The sequence below is a fragment of the Diceros bicornis genome, chromosome 4 (assembly GCF_020826845.1).
Source record: "Diceros bicornis minor isolate mBicDic1 chromosome 4, mDicBic1.mat.cur, whole genome shotgun sequence".
Taxonomy (NCBI): domain Eukaryota; kingdom Metazoa; phylum Chordata; class Mammalia; order Perissodactyla; family Rhinocerotidae; genus Diceros; species Diceros bicornis.
This window is the reverse complement of record NC_080743.1, coordinates 1681141-1705269: the sequence shown is the minus strand read 5'-3', so window position 1 is coordinate 1705269 and position 24129 is coordinate 1681141. Positions and strand designations below refer to the sequence as shown.

At 44.5% G+C, this 24129-nt stretch overlaps 1 protein-coding gene across 8 annotated transcripts in view; it reads right to left on the bottom strand.

The window, feature by feature from the left end:
- PATJ (PATJ crumbs cell polarity complex component) overlaps nt 1-24129 on the bottom strand; it is a 307655-nt gene that overhangs the window by 70683 nt on the left and 212843 nt on the right. For 6 of the 8 annotated variants that reach the window (XM_058538171.1, XM_058538173.1, XM_058538174.1 and 3 more), the window contains 2 exons: nt 22279-22351; nt 11670-11762 (listed from right to left, as the gene is read on the bottom strand). In XM_058538171.1, the coding sequence (XP_058394154.1) occupies nt 11670-11762; nt 22279-22351 (166 nt within the window). The remainder of the gene's footprint in view (nt 1-11669; nt 11763-22278; nt 22352-24129) is intronic. The other 2 variants (XM_058538175.1, XM_058538176.1) reach the window with 1 other exon arrangement.

The window sequence follows — 24129 nt, the reverse complement described above, 5'->3', positions numbered from 1 at the left end:
TTTATCAATTTTGACTGCTGTGCATGTTAAATATTATTCTTGAGTGTTTTTAAAATGCTGGCATGCAAGTTTGGAAAAATAGCTTAAAATGTGTTTCTAACGATTATAGGCTTCTTGTTAAGTCTTCCTTCCAGGGTGGAATTGTCGGAAGCATATCCTGCTCATTTTTTAATACAAGGTCCTGGATGTGTGCTTAAAATCCATTTTCACCCCCAATTTATAGCCCATCAAGAACTGCAGGATCTACTTTGGCTGTGGGAGCAGAAGTCACTGTTTGGATCTTATTTCCTGTTTCAGATTCAGTATGAAAACTGCATCTATAGCCAGAGTCTAGGAATTCGCTGTAAGGGGCAGGAGAGAACTTGTCTGCCTCAGCATCGGCCTGCCCCTTGTGACTGTATGCAAATTGCCAATGGCAGAGTTCAAGTGCGTTCAAATATGTGGCATTTTTCACAGCTCATTGTGCTTTATATCTTGTATTTCTGAAAATCACTTGAGATTTGCCTACTTGATAAATTTCGCTTTCCTGGTCATAAAAAAAGACAGTAGATTTAGTCAAGTCTATTTCCTTCACGAGAGAAAAGCTTCTGACTTCTTCCTCCATTCTCTTCCCATCTGCACCGTAAATGAAGATAAAGTAGAAACTTGAGGGTAACAGGTAAAGTAACCTTGTGAACTCAGAGACGAAGAAATATAGGTCACGTTTTTAACACAAATTCGCATCTTGGACGTCTGCTCCTTGCTTTCACTCCCAACACTTTAGCTGGTCCGCTGTGGAGACTTGCTTTTCAACTTGAAATTTGACTTGCCTGGAAGGAAGCTATTGCTTATCAGATTTATCTAAATGGAGCAATTAATCTTACAATTATTAGCACTGAAGACCCGGAGAAGGAAAATGTCATGATGGCTTAGAGCCCAGAGCTCAGACTGTCTCACCTGTGTCTAGAGCTCTGTCTTCTGAATCCAGAGCTGCTCAGAAACCTGGTGCTGCTCAGGCCTCGTCTGCTGACATACTTTTGAGATCCTGTGATCTAAAACCTATCTTGAGGGGCTGGCCCAGTGGCAAAGTGGTTACGTGAGCGTACTCAGCTGTGGCTGCCCGAGGTTCACAGGTTCGGATCCCGGGCATGCACTGATGCACTGCTTGTCAAGCCATGCTGTGGCGGCGTCCCATATAAAGTAGAGGAAGACGGGCACTGATGTTAGCTCAGGGCCAATCTTCCTCAGCAAAAAGAGGAGGATTGGAGACAGGTGTTAGCTCAGGGCTGATCTTCCTCACCAAAAAAATAAAATAAAACCTATGTTGATCATCTTATCTTTCCAAGGGGGCAGAAATTAAGCAAGTTTGTACTGAAGGCCTGTTATGTCCCAGGCGCTGTGCTAGATGTAGGGCCCATCGCAGTGACCAAGACGTGGACCTCACAGTGAGGGAGCTTTCAGAACCGCAGAGAAGAGTGGCGCTGAGCTTTCACAGCATTTACATGTGGTGTCATTCTAAGTGTATTAATTCATATCTTGTGTGAGATCAAGCCTATCGTTATTCTCATTTTACAGATAAGGAAACTGAGGCACAGAGACACTCAAGTGTCCCCGCCAGGATCTGAAGCCCACTTTAAATAAGTGATCTTAGTGTCCTGAGGCCCAAGGAGGGAAAGTTACAGTGGGGGCTCTTGCTAATGTGATCTTACCCGATCCAGGTGGTTAGATGAGTACATGGGAGTCAGGCTGGGGCTGATCCAGGCAACGGTGGTCTTTTTCTAGAGTTATCAAAGGCTACCAAGTGGAAGTCCAAGGATGAAAATCAACAGTAGACAACTTGTGTTTGTTTGTTGTGTGCCTGACAGGCATGTTTTAAAAATCGTTGAATTTGCATACTCTTGACTTTGAATGTGGCTACTCTTAGGAAACAGCTCTCTCCAGTTTGCTGTCTTATACTCAGTTCATGTCATTCCTCTTTCCCCACAATCTGCTCCTCCTCCTGCTTCTCTTCTCAGTAAATGGACGGCATCAACCATCTGAGACGCAGCTGAGAGTCATTCTTGCCTCCCCTCCCCACCTCCAACTCTGACATTCGCACCATCACTAAGTCCTACCAGTTCTAACTCTCGCATATCTCCTGAACATCTGTCCTTACTGCCAGACCCCAGCTCAGGTCACTGTAACTTGCACCTCAGTTACTCCGTCAGTGTTCTCTCTCCCAGTCTTCAGTTTTGACATTTTCTAAGGGATGCTTCACAGGGCATTCAGAAGGATCTTCACAAAAGGCTAATCTCATCATTACAATCCCCTGTTAGAAACCACTTGGAGGCTTCTCTTGGTATAAAGACCCTTCTTTTGGTCCACAAGGCCCCGACCACCAGCCCCTGGCTACTTCTTGGCTGTCACCTCCTGCCTCTCCACCCACATGGCAGCAGCTCTGTCTCCAGTATCAGACCAAGGATGTGGGCTCAGGTACCTGGGTGAGGGGAGCAGGCTGGGAAGGAGAAGAGTGGAAAGGCAGGGACTGAAATAAACTGGAAGCCCATTAACTGGTTAAAGGGCCAGCTTGAGTAGAAAATGGAAACCAGGATTTTTATGTAAAATCTCCTGATTTATAAAAATTAGCTCAAACATCTTAAGAACATGTTGGAGGCTAAATGAAACCTGGATCCGACTCCTGAAAACAGGTTTGTGAGCTCTGCTTGGACCTGCTGTGGTGTACCCCCGGGCGAAAGATGTCTTATCTTTGCATCCCTGGAGCGGGACACATCACAGGTGCTAAGGACATGTGTCCTGGAAACCAAGAGTTCCGGCACACCCAGATCACATAAGGGCACAACCTGAAGTTCCAACAGACACGTTCACCAAGACCTTGCCGGGTGCCAGCCACCGTGCTCAGAGTCTCACCCGTACAATCACACCGGATCCTCACAACAAAGAGGAGGTCCTCCTCCCCTCCATTTTTGGATGAAGAAATGAAGACAGGATGGGTCGCTTTTCCAGGTGAGAGCCAGGGAGTGGCGGAGATGACATCCAAGTCTGTTCAGACTTCAGAGCCCACGGTTTGCGTCTGACTGCCTTTTTCATCCGAGAAAGCAAGTACGACCAGGCCACTTGGAGATATGGGTATTGATTATAACACTCGATACTGAGTTTTCAATAAGTATGGCTGGAAATTTTACATGGATCAAGTGTATCAAGGTAGAGAGTAACAAGTGTTCCTGCAACGTTGGCATTGTGGCTGCCGGGGACTCTGACATGGGGACACACGTCAGCTGCGGTGTGAATTTCCATGTCACAGCCCATCTAGGATAGTGACAGTTGCTTCAGAAACAACTCATGCTTCCCCAGCCTTCTTGCTACCGCGTAAATTCTAAAATCCCCACAAAGAAACCACAGGTTGAATGCCACCTTGAGCTGCCTGCAATACTCTCAGTTTTTAATTCTTGCTCTAAGAGTCAGAAATTATATTTCACAACGAAAGACAACAGAAAAGACAAACACTGCAGGTAGTTTGAAAAATCTAAACATTTTGAAAAATTTTGAAAAATCTAAACTGTTATTGAAGCTGCGGCAAGTGAACCAGGTCTGTTAACGACAAGGATCACTTGACACGTGGAGGGCATGGTGGCTCAGCAGGTTCATAAAACGGGGAAAGACGCCGGCACATCTGTCGGGGGCATTTCCTAGGAGGGCTGTCGTGGGCTGCTGGCCAAGCCCTGGGATGATGCCTGTTGTCAGGACCCAGATGGTGCAGAACCGCCATTTAAAAGCTCTCAACCTGCACCCAGAGGAAAGAGCACATACAGCAGAAGGTTTGCAAACTGGCGGGAAGAAGGTAAATCCTTGTACTGGCAACTCTGTGGAACTCACCTGGTAAACACACGTTACCTTGCTGTTCATTCTACCAGGACCTTTGCCAAGACAGAACGTGAGAATACACTGCTGCTGCCACCTCGCACAGACAGCCGTTGCTGCTAAACTCCCAACTAGCCGATCAGCACCCACACGGGCCCCTGTGCAATCTGACCACCACATATGGCTACAGTTTGGAGTCACCTCCTAAAGCCCCCCATGCCTCCCACCACTGTCAGCGCAGAGACCACCTCGTTAACGTGGCCTGGCTCCCGTCAACCACCCCAGATTAGTTTCTGTCTCCCCAGCTCTGGCCACCCTAACTTCCAGTGCTTTCTATTCACCAGACTCCCCGAGGCTCCAAGGCCGCCTACCACGCTCCTTTGTTTCTTTGTCCCATTCCCAGGTAGCGCTGGCTTCTCCTTCAGATCTCAGTTCAACCTCCCCTGGGGACGCCCCCCCACAAGGTCAAATCCCCCTACTCTCTTAGTAGCAAGCCCCTCTAGTTCTTAGCTTCGATCAAGGTTGAGATTTCAGTTCCATGTGTGACATTATTTGAAGGACTTCGTTCTCCTACGAAGACAGTAAACAACACAGGAAGAGAGACTGGCTGTTTGCCTTCAGCAATATCTGGCTACATCTGGCAGAGAGTAGTAAGAACAGAATGCAAGAATTCATAAGATAAAGCCTGGCGTTAACTTTGATGGACAAAGAAATGCGGCCTTTTCTACTGGGGTACAGATTATTGAACGCTTGCAAAATGTTCCCAAAGGTGGAGAGACTACCCTAAACGCTCCACGCAGAGGACCATGTCACAGTCATGTAGCAGAATCACAGCATGTCCAGTCTAGAGGCCACCTCAGCACTTCCGCTTTGATTTCAGTCTGTGGATGATCTACATTCTTTCCTCCCCTCTTTCCTCCTCCTGTTCTTTTCTTTTCAACATCTTTATTGGGATATAACTAACATACCATAAAATTCGCCCATCTAAAGCGTATAATTCAATGGTTTACCATTCAGAGCTATGCAAACATATCACAATGTGAGTTTAAAACATCTTCATAATCTCAAAAAGAAACCCTGTACCCCTCAGCGTCACTCGCCAGTCTCCTCGCCACCCCCAGCTGTAGGCAACCACTAATTTACTTTCTGTCTGTGTAGATCTGCCTATTCTGGAATTTCACACACACAGCACCATACCATACGTGGTTGTAGCATCATGTATCAGTACTCCACTATTTTTAATTGCTAAACAACATTCCACTGTATGGATACACCACACTTTATTTATTCATTCATCAGTTGTGGACATTTGGGCTGTTTCCATTTTTTGGCTGTTATGACTAATGCTGCTAGGAACATTTGCGTACAAGTCTGTGTGTGGATGTACCTTTTCATTTCTCTTGGGTATATACCTAGGAGCGGAATCGCTGGGTCATGTGCTGACTATGTCTAATACTTTGAGGAACTGCAAACTGTTTTCCACCCCAGCTGCACCGCTTTATGTTCCCACCAGCAGCGTGTGAGGGCACCAGTTCCTCCACACCTTGCCGGCACTGTCACTGTCTTTGATTCCAGTCACCCTGGCAGGTGTGAAGTGGCATCTCATGTGGTTTTGATGTGCTTCTCTAATGGTTAACGAGCCTGAGCGTCTTTTCCTGTGCTTATTGGCCATTTGCGTCTCTTTGGAGAAATGCCTATTTATTTATTTACTTTTTTTGAGGAAGATTGGCCCTGTATAACATCTGTTGCCAATCTTCCTCTTTTTCTTTTTCCTCCCCAAAGCCCCAGAACATAGTTGTATGTCATAGTTGTAGAGTTGTAGCTCTTCTATGTGGGACGCCATCCCAGCATGGCTTGATGAGTGGTGAGTAGGTCCGCGCCCAGGATCCGAACCAGTGAACCCTGGGTCGCTGAAGCTGAACGTTCGAACTTACCCGCTACGCCACCGAGCCAGCCCCCAAAAAATGCCTATTTAGATCCTTACCCATTTTTTGCTTGAGTTAGTTGTCTTTTTATTATACTGTTGCAAGCCAGATGCTTTTGAATTATTTTACTATTAGTATCTATAACAGCATGGAAAAGGAGATTGACAAGAACAGATGAAAAAGTGCACTGGCTTCACATCAAAGCAGAAAATCTCAGAACTGGCCAGGGTGAGGGATCCAAGGGCAGCAGCAGAACAAAGGTCGGCGGCTCACAAGAAGAGAACAGCACTCTCTCTCCCTTTCCTCTCTGCTTCCTCCTTCCCGATAACCACTGAGCCTGTGAAGACAGCACGCTGATGTGAACATGCCCTCCAACACGAACATTTCCAGCCCTTCACAGAGCTCTGCCGGGTCTGCTCAGCAGGAATCCCCGCACACAGCACGGTCTGACAGGTGAGAGACACCGATTAACATTTGCTGTTTGCACAAATGGATCGCACAGGGGTATTTCTGGTATTCAAGAAAAGCTATCGAAGCGAACTTCCCAGTGAAGAGAAGATGGCGTAGGAGGCAAAGAGGACCGGGTCTGAGTCCAGCCACGCCTCCTGGCAGCTGGGGGATTTCAGGAGCAGACCTCCTTCTCGATAATGTGCATCACCAAGTTAAAGAAGACACCCAGTATGAAAACACCGGGCACCGCCCAGCTTCTGGAAAAATTTTAGTTCCTTCATTCACGAAACATCTGTTTGGAGGGCTATAAATCAATGTAAAAGGTTACTTTCAGAATCTTTAACTGTCTGTTTCTTTTCCCTAATTTTCTATGTTGGAAAAGACTGAGACAAAAGGGAATGAGAATCACAAAGTTCAGATCCCAGTGTCATCTTTTCGCTGGTCTCGGACTTCGGTTTTGTTCGATGTCTGTATCTCTCGGAGAGGCGGTTCTGCCCAGAGGGTTAGAGTGCAGCCTCCAGCCTCCGAGTGCATGGATCTGGATCCAGGTTTCACGGGGAGATTTTAAGCAACTTACCCAACAGTTCAGTGTCTCAGTTTCCTCATCTCCTAAACTGGCCTCACAGGACTATTATGTAAATGAGTTAGTGTAGATGAAGAGCTTAGAGTAGTGCCAGCACTAGGCAGTCAACAAAGGTTGGCTATCATTATTAACAATTGCGTCTTTGGGGGGTTGAAAAATTCACTTCAATTTTCAATTAAGTTACACCTAATCTAATTACACCTAATTCAATTAAGTTACACCTAAACCTTTCAATTAAGTTACACCTCACTCAGAATAGCTAATCCTTACAAGGCTAACCCTTAATGCTTTCACCAGAACAACAACATCGTCATCATTAATAACAACGCACCCCGAGGCAGTGATTCCAGTGTATCCAGCCTGGTTCTACGTTCTACCTAGGACTTCATAGACACTATCTCCTTTAATTCTCACGACAACCTTTGTTTCATCCCCTCATTTCACAGACGCAGAAACTGGGGCACAGGGAGGGCAGTCATGGCCTAAGGTTATGTGGGGGATCAGAACTGGCCACCCCAAAATGTGTCTCTTTGGCATAAGGATTATTTTGGGAGAAGCTCTGAAAAGTAGAAGTTATCCTTTGTAAGAGATGTTTACATTTGTAAGGGAAATCTCCATTTGTAAAGATATATCCCTCTCTGTACCAGGAAGAAGGGGGATGACCTCATCTCTGGAAACTCTTATCAATGAGAAGGCAAGGACTTAAATCTGCATAGCAACCTTACTCTTGTTTACTGTGCTTTCTGGTAATCTCCCATAACTCACTCCCCTCACCCCCAACATCCTCCTTTGTCTTTACCTGAAGATGGTATTTAAGGTGGTGACCCCAGCCATTTTGGTGAGTTGCTCAGTTTTTCTGAGTTTCTCCCAGGTATACATGTTATAAAGCTTTCTTTGATTTTCTCCTGTCATTCTGTCTTACATCAATTTAATTCGTACCCCAGCCAGAAGGACCTAGAGTGGGTAGAGGAATTGTCTTCCTCCCCAACATTATATTGCTAGTTCATGGCAGAACCAGGATTTGAATCCAGTAGTCTGGATCCAGTGTTTGCACTCTTAACAATCTGTTATACTGCCTCAAAAGAGTATATTATACTAACAGAGATATTCTCAACATGATAAAAACATAGGTTTATACCCAAAAGATTAAAATAACCATTTTAGGGACTCATGATCTTCTATGTCAAGATACTCAGGAATCAAGGACCCTCTAGGATGAATTCCAGCTCCTCCAATTTATAGTTTTATGATCTTTCACCAAGCAGATTAAGGTTTCATCTATAAGTCTGGGATAGATAATTCCTGCCCTACTTTTTACATAAGGTTATTTTGGGGTTAACGTTGAATAAGATCACAAACAAACTAAATACCACATTTTAGAAAAAATTTAGATACTAAAAAAATTAAGCTAATGACATAATAGATGAGACTTTGTTTTGCAAATTGCAAAGCTCTGTGCAGTTTTTTTAAAGTTCCTTTCCAAAGTCTTAAGAAATAGTCTTAACAGGCTCGCATCTCACTTCTGAAATAGATTCCAGACACCTCCCTGCCTCCAGCCTCTCACAACTGGAATCTCTGCCTCACAAACCATCTTCTGATCAGTTGTCTAAAAACAAGTTTTTATCCCTTTAAAAATACCTTTGAGAAATCTATTCCCTACTGGAGTTATATACACTCCTTGCTGTGTATCTGGGGACCACAGCAACCATAATGAACAGTGGAAATAGCCCTGGAGCAGGTGTGGACGCACGCCCTGGTCTTAGCTCTGAAAACACGTAATCCTGGAGAAGGAACTCAACAGCTCTTTGGGTGCTGCTCCCCATCGGCAGCACCTCATGTGGACGTGTTATCACCCAGCTGTGGAAACATTTACTGAGCACTGAGCATGAAAAGATGAATAAACAGATCTACAATTCATAGCATACAGTCCCTTCAGTGTTGTGATTCTACGTTCACATTGTTGCCCCACAAAAGCCCAACCCTTCCTGGCTACTCCCGAACTCACGCTCCGATTCACCTGGTAAGCCTTCTCCTACTCATGCCAACCTCAGCAGCCAACTGCCTTCTCATCTTTAAAGCTTCACCCTGGGGCCGGCCCCGTGGTGTAGCAGTTAAGTGCGCGTGCTCTGCTGCTGGTGGCCCGGGGTTCGGTTCCTGGGAGCGCACCAACGCACCGCTTGTTACGCCATGCTGAGGTGGCATCCCACATAAAGTGGAGGAAGATGGGCACGGATGTTAGCTCAGGGCCAGTCTTCCTCAGCAAAAAGAAGAGGATCAGCATGGATGTTAGCTCAGGGCTGATGTTCCTCACCAAAAAAAAAAAAAAAAAAAAAAGAAAAAGAAAGAAAATAAAAGAAAAAGGAAAAAAAAAAAGAGATGTGCTGAGACTTCCTTTGGGACATAGCCCACTGTCAGTGGTAGTAAACGTTCCATGTATTTGAAAAATAAATAAATAAATAAAGGTTCACCCTAAAGGCCACAATTGTAAGAAACCTTCCCTAATCCCCGAATGAGATGGTTTTCCCTCCACTTGCGAACTCCTACAACACTTCGTTTTTCTTCTCTAATATGCTTCTGCCTGGTATGATTTTCCAGATACAAATTCTATTATCTTCACTGATGCTAGAGGGTTAGAGCAACTTCTGGAGGGTTAGAGTCGACTGTTTCCAACTATCTTGACATAAACTAAGTAACAGAGTCCAGGCCCACACAGATCGCAGGCATCCTCTGACACGCTGCACCCAGCAACGACCCCAGGATGTGCGGCAATGCAGGGTGGCTGGCACCCACCTCACAGCAGAAACGGTCAGACAATGACTCGTGATGACAAACTGCTGTTAAGACTATAACAAGACAATGCTCACGAATACGTTAGGTTGATCCCTATGAAATTTTTACCTACAAAAACAGTGGTTTCACATGACTCAATCCAATATTTGCTAATTTGTGTATTGTCTATCTCCCTGCCCCGCCGCCCTGGAGCGAGGCCCGGTGCACCTCTGCACGTCCTGCTCACTGCTGTCTCCCGGGCCGGGCACGTCGTGGCGTTTGGCACAGGTCTGCTAAAATAATGAACGAGCTCACCGTGCGCCAGCTGCCTGCCTCACACCCACCACAGGACTGATTTGTTTCCTCACCACGTCCTGATGACTGCTGTTCTCCGGACGGGGGAACCGAGGCCTGGTGAGGCCAAGAAACTGATCCCAAACCACAGTCTTGACCAATACTTCCTGTTGGGCCGCTTACACTTATGCTGTAAAAGTTGTTCAAATTCAGGCTATCTTTCTGCAGTCGACTAGGCCATGCAGATGCCACTGGAAATGTGAGGAAGAAACTGCAGAACGCCAGAAAGAGAGGGAGGCGGCGGGGACAAAGGGGAGACAGAGCCACAGTCTCGGGGGCTGGGGAAGGCTTCATTCTTGGTGAAAAGCAGGATGAAACAATATCTGAAAATCACCCGCGGTGCCTCGGTCCTCTGCCTGAGGGCCCTTCACTCCCTGATGCCTGGAGCCCCGTCACTGGGCTGCATTCTTGGGATGGACGGCTTTGGCTGCAGCCCACAGTGAGGCTCTGGGGCTACCAGACTCTCCACAAGCACGGGAGGGCTCTCACTCTTTCTACTATTTCCTCTGTGGATGACTGGGGGCCCTACTTACAAAAAAACCCTGTTGCTTTAAAAGACTTTCTCCTAACCTATCTATGAAAAAGAGTGCCAAAAACCCAAGTTAATAGTATTTTTAAACGAAGGAGCTTAGAGTTTGAAATTTGTTGATGTTACTCATTCCCCTGCAGTGCGAATACGCAGTTTATCTTCCAGAGAGGGAACAGGGTAGCCTTGGAACATCTTGTTCAAGAGCGCTGGTGATAATCTGTCAGTCCCAGAATCTCGACATTCAGGGTCTCGGGTCCCACGTGGGGTTTGTCAAAAGTGGCCCATTACTATTTCCACCCTTGCTGAAATGTCCTTTCCCTTCAGCCTGAAAGAATCCATTCACTTTATAGGACATGGAATCTAAGCCAGTCCCAATACAAATTTTCTAAAAGTTGAAATAAGATAAATGGATGACTTCAAACTCCCTTAAGTAAAATGAAGAACTCGGTGCTGTCATAAAATCAGGGTGACCCTCCTAAGTAATTAATTCTTTGATGTTTATAAGACATTTTGAAACACAGGGAAAAAAACCCCACAGTGCTTTCTAGAACTTGTAGTATAAGCCTGGACATGTGAGGCTGCGAACAGAAAGGGAGACTATGAGCAACGGCATGGGATCAGCCCCCAGGCCTCGACAGACCAGTGAGTGGCCTCTAAACGTCAGTGAACATCTCCAGCCCTCAGTTTCTTCACATTTAAGAGAAAAATATTGCCACCTACACTACACGGATAGGAAACCAATGTCAAACACAGCAGTGCTGGGTACACAGTACAAGTTCAATAAATGTTAAATAACAAAATCTCAAACGTTAGGACATGTAAGGAGGGAGAGTTCTCTAACACTGCCTCTCTCTCCTGACACTTCTACCTCCGAGTGACTTCAAGTATCTTTTACCAGGAATCAACGGAATAAATTGAACCTCTCTTTCTGTGCTGCTAGGACGAACTCAGCACAGCCTTAGGCTCACAGAAACCCAGTATTAACAAGATTTAAGAAAGCGGTTACTTCTCAGTCCCAGACAGCACGATGCGGGGGTAAGGAAAGCAGAACATGCCGTCATTGGAGTGAACGGGCCATTTGCTGTGGGGATCAGCTTCCCTGTCTCAGGGACCAAGACCCCTGGAGACGCCGACCCCGCAGCTGATCCTTTCCACGGTGGAACAAGATACAAATGCACATCCCTAAAGAGAACATTGGACGAAAAACACCTAGGAGTCTCACCAGGTTGGAGCTTCCACTTTCAGGCAACTGTTTAACACCAACTTTGAGACTGCCGTCTTCCTCACCACTAACAGGCTCGGTGCAGCTCTGACCCTACCGGGACAGTAAACAGAATACGGTGACGCCGTCCTTCGCTGCACCGCCCAGAGCTGCACAGACGCTCAGTCACAGCTGCCTGTTCTACCGCTGTGTGGATACACTTTCCACTCCAGAAGTCTTCCCTATTTTCTTCCTTTCCAGAAGAAGGTCATTTTATCCCCAGGGATCCATCCCTATAGCTACAGACGAGCCTCAGAGAAAGCTGATCCCTACTCTCTGTTCCAAGATCAGGCCTGATGGCCCTGAAGTTAATCTCACTCTTTTTGCCAATGATTTTGTCAGGGATGGGTATGTGATTCAGTTCTGGTCAGTGAGACACAAAGAGAGGTCTGCTTAAGACTTCCGGAAAAGCTCTTCTTTGATCTTAAAAGAACCAGAAGATGTCCCCACACCTCCCAAATTAACAAGAAAGCATGAAGCTCAAATTGCAACAGGCAGCCATCCCACAGCCATGAGGAAACTAGCCTTAGGATGAAGCCTACACCGTGAGTGACAGAGCAAAGATAGAGATGGAAAGAACTGGTTCTCTGATGGCAAAACTGGGCCACTAGATCAACCGGACCTGAAACCCGTCCTTATCCTTAGCAGTCTCCTAGTAAGAGCTAATATATTTACCTACTGGTTCAGCCGGTTTAAGTTAGCTACTCTGTTCCCTCCAGCCAAAACTTCCTGAGACACTTGTTTATCTCTGCACAAGACTAAACTGTTTGAGATAAGAGACTGTCTTTATCTTGTTTATTTCTGAAACTCAAGTACCTAACACTCTGCCTGGACATGGAAAACACTCGACAAATACTGGTGGAACCAAGGAATGAACTGAGTACTCATTTTCCTGATGATTTTTTCTGCAGAATCCTAAAAATATTTATTTAACGTAAACAAGACATCTGCTAATAATAAGCCCCATTAAAATCCAAAACACATTAGGCATCTCCTCAGTTGAATTATGACATATTAAATGTTACAGTTAATTAACCAGCAGTTTCTCTACTTCCTGAGGGTGCACAGGGCAGAATAAGGATGATAAGTAGAGTGTCTACATTGTATTCATCTGGATTTTTATTTCAAAACACCACTATCCTGGGATAACTACAAATTCAGGTGAGATAGTTTTGATTTTGGGACATTCCACCTCACTTATAACTTAAGAGATGCAAAGATGTAGCATCCTTTCATCTCCCAAACAGACGAGAGAATAGAAAGAACATCCAGATTTCATAACGTTGTGGGGAAACAGGAATTTTTACATACCACTGAAGAACGTAAATTAGGACAATTTTTTCATAAAAATATACATAATACATATATAGAGAGAGATGTAGATACATATATGGGGAAAATATCTGTAAGCATACAGAACAAATTTTTAAAATTGCTTATTCTGGGGATTAGGGATCAGGGGAATTTCTGCATTAGTTATACCTTTACTGTTTGATTATGGGGGAATTAGTGTGTACTATTCCATATTTACAAAGAAATAAAGAAGAGCTATGAGAAATATCTAAAAGAAAAAAATACAAGAAAGTAGCATGGACTTTAGCACTGGTTAGATTTGGGTTTGAATCTCAACTTTGCCACTTAGAATTGTGTGATTTTTAGGAAGTTACTTTCTAAATCTGAATACTTGTTTTTCAAGTACAGATAAAAATACCAGACTAAAAACACCGCCCCCTCAGGTCGCCTTGAAGATCATGCACTAATGTGTACAACGTCTGAGTGTGGCACTGGGTATGGTTAATTCCTGTTTCTAGCTTTTTGTTGAGACAGGTTCTTCATCCATGCCCTCTTCGGTGTCGTCTTCCTAACACCCCTATATGAGTATGCACCACTGGGATCCCAGGTCCCAGATGAGAAAAATGATCCATTTTAGACAACTTGCAGAAGAACTCGTGGCCAGCGAGAGGGCCACCAGGATTCAGAGCTGGTGCGACCGCGGCTGGGGCCAGGCTTGCGGTGACCGCACTCCAGGCCTCGAGTAAATGATGCTCTCATTCTCCTTCTTCCTTCTCAGTACTGAGTGTTGATAACTAGTCTCATGGAATTCAGGATTCACAAACTTAAAAAAGGTTATTGTCACTAGACAACGGATTAAAAAAAAAGAAGTGTTTTAGCATTTGTTAACCAGAAAACTGCATTACGTAGAACACTTTCCTCTCAGTGAATTTTGGGTAATCAAGAAGTTACCATATAAAATAAACACACCAAGTTAAGAAACAAAGCTTGAAAATATATAGATTTTCAACACTTTAGAGAGGGGGTAAGTTCTAGAGACAGAAAAATTCTGAAGAAATTTTCAAAAACCAGTACTTAATCCTGGAAAACCTTAATGCCCCAATTACTTAGTGCGCCAGGTTCTTAAGCTGTGGGGGCCCTGGAGAGGCCCTGGTGGGCTATGCTGTCCAAGTGGAGCTCAAGACTGTCAATGTTTGTAACTGCAGCACATTCAATGGCAGGGTAGAACCAACCAGCAGGCAGCTCCTTGAGAAACTCTGCAAATGGCCACCTCCTCTGTCCCAGAGGAGAGGAGACTGTCACCAGCACAGCGCTCAGCTGATGCCGTTCATCTAACTGTGCACATGTCTTCTGGGGGAAGGGAAAGCGTTCTTTAAATAAATCAGAGGAACCATTTACATTTCTCAGCAATGTTCATATAGAAGATGAGATTTTGTTGGTCTTTATAAAATTAACACTAAAGTGGAGGAGAAGGGACCGGCCCCGTGGCTTAGCGGTTAAGTGCGTGCGCTCCGCTGCTGGCGGCCTGGGTTCGGATCCCGGGTGCGCACCGACGCACCCCTTCTCTGGCCATGCTGAGGCTGTGTCCCACATACAGCAACTAGAAGGCTGTGCAACTATGACATACAACTATCTACTGGGGCTTTGGGGAAAAAAAATAAATAAATAAATAAAGTGGAGGAGAAAACAGCTGTTTGATGCTTCAACTTAGAAAATCTAAGAGGGCCGGTCCCGTGGCTTAGCGGTCGGGTGCGCGCACTCCGCTACTGGCGGTGCAGGTTCGGATCCCCGGCTCTCACCGACGCACCGCTTCTCCGGCCATGCTGAAGCCGAGTCCCACATGCAGCGACCGGAAGGATGTGCAACTATGACTTGCAGCTTGCTACTGGGGCCTTGGGGGACAAAAAGGGAGGAGGATTGGCGGTGGATGTTGGCTCGGGGCCGGTCCTCCTCGGCAGGGAGAGGAGGATTAGCATGGATGTTAGCTCAGGGCTGATCTTCCTCACACAAAAACAATTTAAAAATAAAATAAAATAAAAAAAATAAAATCTGGATTTCTCTTAAAAAAAAAAGAAAATCTAAGAAAACATGCACAGCAGTCGAGGCTGAAAATGGTCCACATAGCCTTTAAGACTTGAATAAAAACAGAAAAGGATACCCTTTCCATCCCCACAGACTTCTGTGTCTAGTTACTAGTTTAGTTTGAGATGGCTCCACACATCTCTGTGTGGTCTGAATGGGGAGGAGAGTCAGGTGAAAAGGAAGTGGGAACTGAGAGAGGTTAGCAAGGAAGCACTTACTTTCCTGGGGACCTCAAGTGTACAGAAAGTTTCCTGCTCAGATGAGGCACAGAACACAACCATGGGGTTCTGCCTGGAGAACACAACGGCTCACATGTGCTAAGGAGCCTTCAAAATACCCCACTGACCAGGAGCTCAGAAAACAGGCCTCAGTCAGAGACGGGAAGGGAAAATAGGTTAGCAAGTATGGCTTCCAGAGCATAGTTGTATCCGGTGGTGTGAAGACCATCTGGCCGATGGACGGCCACCCACTGACACCCAGGATGAGTCAGCTAATCTGATGGCGGGGTGCTCCCTTCCTCTCCTGCTCATTTTCAAGCCACCTGTCCAAAGCCGCCCGCTCAGCCCAGGCTGCCCAAGGAGAACAGCCTTTCCCCACGAAGACCACACGGTGAATTGTGCTTTACAGACAAACGATAGGAAAAGGCAAGGCTCATGACTGTACGTTTAACACAGCCTTTACCAAAAAGGAGGAAAAAAAGACTGATAAGAAATGCTGTTCAACCCCCAGAGAAGCCTCTTCCAAACCTTGGGACACTCTGAACTCCCCCCACCCCGAGCTCCTCTAAAATCTACATGAATTGATGATGTCTTATTTTGTTTTTATACTACTTTATTTTTTCATGCCCATATGTGTCTATAGTTTCCCCCAACTAGACCATGAGCACCTTGAGAGCAGGAATGTGTGTTTCATTTGAGAGTAAATCAGTTAAGGCTGTTACTGAGGAGTGGAGAACCACACCTTCTGTTCTGAGGAATGAACAACCCACAGTGTTGTTCCCCACCTGCCTTCCTCATTTAAAGTGACAAAAACATAGATTAGCATACACAACTGTTTTCTGTTTAATTGATTTAAGATTTTACTAAGCAATTAAAAAAACCCCAGCAACTATACCTCCCTGATATAACTGAAAGTTCTTTTTTAAAAATAAACCTGATGTTGGTTTACATTTTATCATCCCCATATCTCCTAAATCCAGTGCCCTCTTCAAAAAACCACAAAATGATTTATCAGTCTCATTGCAGCCTAAAATCACAAATACTCATTTCTGCAAGGTCATGCTTACTGGGACAAACTAAATCTCTTTCTTATACCCCCATCACGAGCATCTTTTCTAGCCTACTCAGAATTCCAGAGAGGCAGTGCACGATTAAGATAAAATGGAAATTATGCTGATGGGACTCTCAGGGTAATGAACCTCTTCATTCTTTATGAGGCCTGCTCCATCTCACTTAGTATTCAAAAAAGCACCACTTCTGAGGAAAAAGGAAAAATGAAGGTTCTTGCTTCTATGAAGACATTCTAAAAGACTCAGCTGCCTTGTCAGGAAGGGGGTAAATACCTTGCAGCCAAGCACACTGGAGCCCCCAGTCCCTCTGATGAGACAACAGTAGTAGCTTCCTAACTGGGTTTCCTTCTTCCAGACATTTTTGACGTTGCTGTTAGACCAATCCACCGGCCGTAGAGCCCTGATCAGACCATTCATCATTCAAAATGCCTTCAATGGCTCCAAGGCCTAACGCGTGAAATTCAAACCTTCTGAGATTTAAATTCAAGCCTCTCTCATTCGACCTCAACTAAATTTTCCAACCTCATCTTATACCTCTCCCTCTCACACACCCCTACACTCTTCTCCCCATTCTACACCCTGCTTTTTCTTACCTCGCTGTTTTTGTCTGTACTGTTCCTACATTCCTATTTGACCATATTCATATTTCAAGGTCCAATCTATCCATCAGAAATAGCTGTTTTCCTACCGGGAAATATTATTCTTCTTCTCTGAACTCCTCCTAAAGCTTTATCTCCTAGGGCACCTTGTTTTAGTAACATACATGTCTTGTTTTCCCTATAAGACTATAAGTTCTTTGAGGGTGGAGACTCTGCATAATTAATCTTTATATGCTCTACAACGTAGATATCTGGTAAATAGCAGCAGAACGAATTGAATCAATAAGAAGTAAGAATTCAACACTGAAATGAAAAATCAAGGATACAGTGGAAAAGCCAAAATACGGCTCCTGCCACTCACTTACTCCACAAGCACTTATTAAGCGAGTACCTTGTGCTGGCACCGAGCAGCCAGCGTGAGGAAGACAAGAAGCCCGTCCCCGCAGCTCACATGCAGTGCGGTGCCTACAGTGCCACGTTCTCACAACACCGAGACAAGGAGGGAAGGGCAAGTCACAGACCCTCGTTGAGAGACCCAGTTAGAAATGGGTCTCTTCTTCTATACAGCCCAGGGGACCCACACGAAGGACAAAGGGTACCTTCTACTTTTAAATGAATCAAGAGTGACATTTCCCCGTGAAGAGAGTCAAGACTCCTGAAGAGAACAGGGGGACGGAGTTGGTCGTGAGAACAGTATCCCACATTCGGGCACTTACTATATTCCAGGGTTCAGCTCATTACTCTCTGCACATGATTTTATTCATTTGAGTCACAGGAAACTTGGAGAAGTCTTCCCAAAAGCAATCCTTCAAGGAATTAGGGTTGTGAATTAATAAAGGGGAAGTGGGCAGGCATCCTAGGTGGAAGAAAGAACAGGAACAAAGACAGGAGGGTTGGAGAGACCCTGACGTGCGGAGGACCGACAGATCCACGAGACGCCAGCGCTCTACCTGCTCTTCTGAGAAGAGAAGGGTGATTGGTAGAGTGTGTGGAGGTAAATACCAAGCCTCGATTCTAACCTCGAAACGAAGGTTTGGTCTGATAAGAAAGAAGGAGGTAGTTAAGATTTTTGAGGAAGAGGACAAATATAGTAAATACATAAGAAAAGAAATCCTGCCTTGTATGCAACTGTTGAAAATGGAACATGCGGGGGGCTGGGAGTTCTGCTCAGGGCTGTAACAAAATAAGTATAATCACAACTGAAACGAATGCTCACTGTGTGTCAAGAACAAGGCTAAGCATTTTATAACATCATTCAACTCCTCCACAAATCCCTAGAATTAATCATTATCATCAAAGCCCTTTTGAACTTGAGGAAATGGAAGCTTGTAGAGCTTCACTGGCCCAAGCTGACCCTGCTGGTCAAAGCAGAACAAAGACTAGGACTTGGACCTGTCTCACTTCCCAGCTTGAGTTCTTAATCACTGTGCCCGCAGCCGCCCAAGAACAGGACAATTACCAAGAGGACAGCAGTAGAAATGCTAGCAGTCCCTTATATGTGTACATGGCTGCACGGATTACAAAACACTGTCACCTCCTTTTGTACTTGCTCCTCATAAGGACCTGTCCTCACAGGCAGGGGAGGCTATGAACCTGGCCTCACAGAAAACGGCAGACTCTGAGGGTTAACCGCCTTTACCAAGGGCAGATGCCCCACAGTAACCGGTGGAGCGAGAGGAGGAACCCACACCTTCAAGCTTCTTCTTGTGTTCTATCAGCACTCCCGTTCACTCACTAGCACACAGCCCCACAGAGCGATCCTGTTCTCTGCTGTCCCTTGGTCTCTAGAACAGCGCCTGACACACAATAAGGGCCCCATAAAGGAATGAATATGAATCCCATTAGCGTATAACACCAGTGCTATTCAACATGCTGAGTTATTATTATCAGGTCCAACAATTAAGTAATTAAACGATACGGCGATATTTCGTCTATTTGGTTTCGATTTAAACAGGCTAGCTCTCTTAGCAATACGTCAGATATGAGTCATGCTTACGTACTTACTAGAAACAGCTGAGGGGGAAAAGGCACGGCGAAGGGGCCACACAAGCGAACGGGAAGGGACAAAGAAGGACGTGGACCAGAGCACACTCTACACTTCCCACGCCACCGCAGGAGGGTGTCTCTGCTCACGTGGTGGCGGTTATCGGAGGCTAATAGTCTAGAGAGAGACTAAAAAACTCTCTTTATAATTCAATTCATACATATTATAATAAAATTTATTTTTCACAGGTGACTAATGATTAGAACCATTTCTGTGGTTAGCACAATTGAAAAAATGAAAACAGTAGCTAATACTGTATAATATACTTAAAAATTGAGTTAAATATACTTAAATATTTGAATAAATAGAACAAATAGTTTGCATTTATTGACATTTCCTTTGCACCATGAGCTGTACTGAATGCTTTATATACATCACTTCCTTTACTTGTTACAAGGCTAGGAAGGTTTGGTGGTAACACCCCTAGGTATAGAAGAGGAAGATGATGCTGAACAACACCTCTGCCTCTGGGCACACGGATGTGCTATTCAGCCTCTCTAGCCCCAGACTCTTCTTTTGTAAAGTGGAAATAATAATACTGTCTCAGAGGTCTAGATGTAAGTGGGACATGGGACAACATATGGAAAGCATCTAAGATAGTGTTCCACATAGTGGACACTGGATTCAATCATCCCCTTAAAATTTAGTTCCAAAGGAATGATATTTTGATGGGAACATTCATAACCAACAAGACTATAGAAAAAATTATTTTAAAATGTGACTCCCCTTATTCCCTCTCACCTCTTCAAAAGATTTATATGACATTCTATAAATACAAAAGAATTCAGAATTAAGTACTAACCTTTACTGAGCAGCTACCATGTGGCAGGTACAAGATATATATGTCTTATTTAATCTTTTTTTAAAATTTTTATTTATTTATTTTCCCCAAAGCCCCAGTAGATAGTTGTATGTCATAGTTGCACATCCTTCTAGTTGCTGTATGTGGGACGCGGCCTCAGCATGGCCGGAGAAGCGGTGCGTCGGTGCATGCCCGGGATCCAAACCCGGGCCGCCAGCAGCGGACCACGTGCACTTAACCGCTAAGCCACAGGGCCAGCCCATGTCTTATTTAATCTTAACAACACTATGAGGTGGAAACTATTGTTATCTCCCTATAGATAAGGGAGTGAGGACAGAAGAGGTGGTTGTAAGGACCCAAGGCCACATGTCCAGAGCATGGCTGTGCTAGGGTTTGACCTGAATGCAGTGTGGCTCTGGCGCCCCTCCTTCCCACCATGTGCTAACCACCTACCCTGGTCTGAATTAGAATGAAAACACCCAGTGCTGGCAAAGCTGTGGCTAAATGGCTATCAGTGAGGAGTCAATATCTATCACTACAATCTTTTCAGATAGTAATTGGTCAAATAGATTAAAATTTTGAACTTGTATAGCCTTTGGCTCAGCAACTGTACACTGGGGGGGATCTACGCTACAGAAATAAAAGCACTAGCATCTAATGATGCACACAGATGCACACACACACACAGACGCTTATATTGGCCTTCTTTTACTGGCAAAACATTGGAAGATCATCTGAATATCTGTCAATTGGAAAAAATTATAACAGAGCATATTAAAATATGGTCATTAAATTAAGCAAAAAAAAAGCAAGGTTTTTCTTTTTAATGCATAGAGTCTATACCAGAAGGATGTATAATATGCATCTCAAACTTTAACTACCTAAATCTCTGCCTCTCTGTTGAAGAATAGCTACTCTTCAAAAATGCCACCATTGTCCACCTAGTTGCTCAAGTCAAAAATCTGGGTTTATCCATGATTCTCTAGTTCCCCTCAGCTCCCACATTTATTCAATCACATTTGAGTCAACATTCAAGACACCAAGAATCAGCTCACTTTCCTTTGCTTCCAACACCAGCCAGTAATCCTCGTCTAACTGCAGTCGGGTCTCACCTGGGCTTCTGCCCTCCTGCACGTGGCTCTTACCTTCCTGTAGTCTGCTCTCTACCTAGGACTCTGTCCATCATGTTACCACACTCCCCTGTTAAAACCTTCTGGTGGCTTCTACTGCCCATAGAAAAGAACCCAAGCTTCCTACTCTGACGCACGAAGCACCCCCCCACCCCATCTCACAGGCCACTACTCTCCAGGCTCCCAACACCCTCCAGCCACATTCATTCCTCAAACCCCCCAGCTCATTCTCACTTGAGAGCTATTTTTGTCCCCTCTGCAGAAAAGGCTCTTCTCCTTTATTTCTGCCTGTCTGGCTCCTTCTTATCATTTTGATCTTGTTTAAATTTCACCTTGCCCAAGAGGCCTTCCCCATGACCAGTCAAGATGGTCACCTGTTTTAATTCGCTGCAAGGCACGACCACTACTGATAATTCTCTTGGTTTATTTATCTGTCAGTTAATTTCCTCATTAGGATGCAAGATGAATCACAGCAGGAGCCTCCTCTATTTTACTCACATCTGTATCTCTAACACCCAGCACAGTGCCTGACACATAAAATGGACTCACTCAACACTTGCTGAATGAAAGCAATGTGTGTTACATGACCACATTCATACTAAAAGAGACGCTATTCATATATAGCTGTTTACTTTTGTTGTGGAAGCAAAGGAAAAAGTATGGAAAGATACTAAACAGTGAATATTAACTTCGTTGGGGAAGTGGAGAAGGGAAAGTTAACCTTTTCTTCTAAGAACTCTGCATTGTTTGATTAGTTACAATAAGTGTGTGATAAATAAGAAACGTGAAGAGAATGCAATATTCCTCAGCTGGAGAGACACACTGATTACATAGCTAATTAGCTATCTATCTATCTTTCTAATGTCTGTCTGTCTAACTCTAGGAGCAGACTGATATGACAGCAATCTTGTTGACTAGTAATTTCTCCACTAGTAGATGAAAATAATTATTTAAAGGTACCTGTGATCATAGGTATTAAAGTCTTTTGCAACCATAAAGAAAGAGGCACGATTTAGTCACTAAAAAAGAGAAATTTTCTAATAAATTCTGAAATGTCCAATTAGGACAAATTATATATCTAGAAGAAACCTTAAGAAACTTTGAGGAAGGTAATATCCACATGGTTAAGCTCTAATGTGTTTGTTTAACGTTATTTTATATTACTTTATAATCATACCTCAAATACTTTCTATTTTAATTAGGGAAATTCCCTAGTTAATAAATTCTACGAGTTTGGAATACAAGATACTGAAAATCAAAAATGTTAGCTTTGGGAAAAATGATCACGACAAATCCATGTAACTCACTTGAGCTAATTAGGGGCCATCTTACCTCAACAGAAGATGGAGGAGTGGACGGTAACGGAAAGGGAGTAACAGCCATCTGGTGGACCGCATCTTCATTTCTGTGGACGTTAAAATAGGCAGAATCAGTACAGAGTAAATGCTAAGTTCCTGGCTCAAATTACAATCATTTCTGCAACTGTCAGTTGAAAATGCATGCACGGCACCTCAGAATGAAAAACATACATAAATATGTACTGGTTTCAAGCATACAAAGCTACTAGGCACAAAAAGAGATGTGCTCAAGGGATCCTGAGATATAATTACTAGTGACAAAGAATGACGATGCGAGGCGTCAGCCAAATCCTGCTTAGTACGTCAGGTGCTGTGGGGGAAAACTCAGGAAAGGCATCAACTCTTTCAGCACAGTGGAGCACGCATTTTTCAAATGGGCGTATGTAAACTTTAGGACCCATTAACGTCTAGAGCATTTTGTTCTTTGAACTAGAAAGGTTCCCAGGCTCCTCACTTGGCTTCTAACTTTGTTCTGCCGAATGAAGGAGGATGGGGTGGATACGGCAGGCCTGCGTGGGTGGATAGGGTGAGGAGGAGTGATGGCTGGGGACAGCAGAGGTCCAGACAGTGCTTTGTGGGTGAGGTCACTTCTCCTCCTCGTACCCTAACTGGAGCAGAGAAGGTGGGAACTGACCTTTCATCACACAGTGACAGGCATAGAACAGCTCCTAGAACACCAGCTCTGATCATCTGGACTTATTTCCACTATGTTACTAGCAAATGGTAGGCGGTAGTTCTGTGTGAGATCTATCCTTTACTTTCTGTCATTCATGATGCACGACCAATATAATTGTCTCATGATTTATGCGAAGTCTGACTTAGGTTTCATAATATAACCCCAGGAGGAAGCTCACAAAAATGCTTCTTACTGGTATGCAAAGATCTAAGACTGTTCACAGATCTCTCTCCAAATGACCAGTGCATGTGGGACAGCCACTACCTAACCTGGGAGGGCACTCAAAATCCAGCCCCAGTTTATTTTTTACTTCTCACCAACTGGAAAAGATCCATTGGTCCAAGTCATTCCTGCTCTGGTGCTTTAATCATATCACTGCCTCTACCTGAAATGCCTTTCTTTATTAAACTTATAACCCACCCATCCTTCTCCTCCAGTGTGAGTTTAATAACCTCAACTAGGTGAATTAATCCCTTAAGTTCAAAGACTATCTATATCTTGATGTCTTCCACATTCACAGTTAGCCCAGATCTTTTTCTGAGCTTAGGATCTGCATGTCCAGCTTCTGCTTTACTATCTCCACCAGATACCTTCAAGCATCTCAAACAGAATAGAGCTCTTTGTCCCACTCAGTCCCCAGGGCTTCCACAATCAACCCTCTTCACCTGAGTAAATGCCGACATTCTCCACCCAGAAACCTAGGAATCATTCTTAAAACCTCTCACCCTCGGGGCTGGCCCGGTGGCTTAGTGGTTAAGGTCACGCGTTCCCCTTTGGCAGGCTGGGGTTCGCAGGCTCGGATCCTGGGCATGGACCTATGCACTGCTCATCAAGCCATGCTGTAGCAGCATCCCACACAGAAGAACTAGAAGGAGGTACAACTAGCATATAGAAGTATGCATTGGGACTTTGGGGAGGACAAAGGAAAACAAAAAGAGGAAGATTGGCAACAGATGTTAACTCAGGGCCAATCTTCCTCAAAAATAAATAAATAAATAAATAAAAAACAAAAAGCAAAAAACCTCTCACCCTCAAGTGTATATCCAACCCATCCAGAAGTTCTGTTGATTCTACCTTCAAAATGTATCTGGAGTCTTTCCACTTCTTTCCACCCTATCCTAGAGCCATCATCATGACTCATCTGAGTTA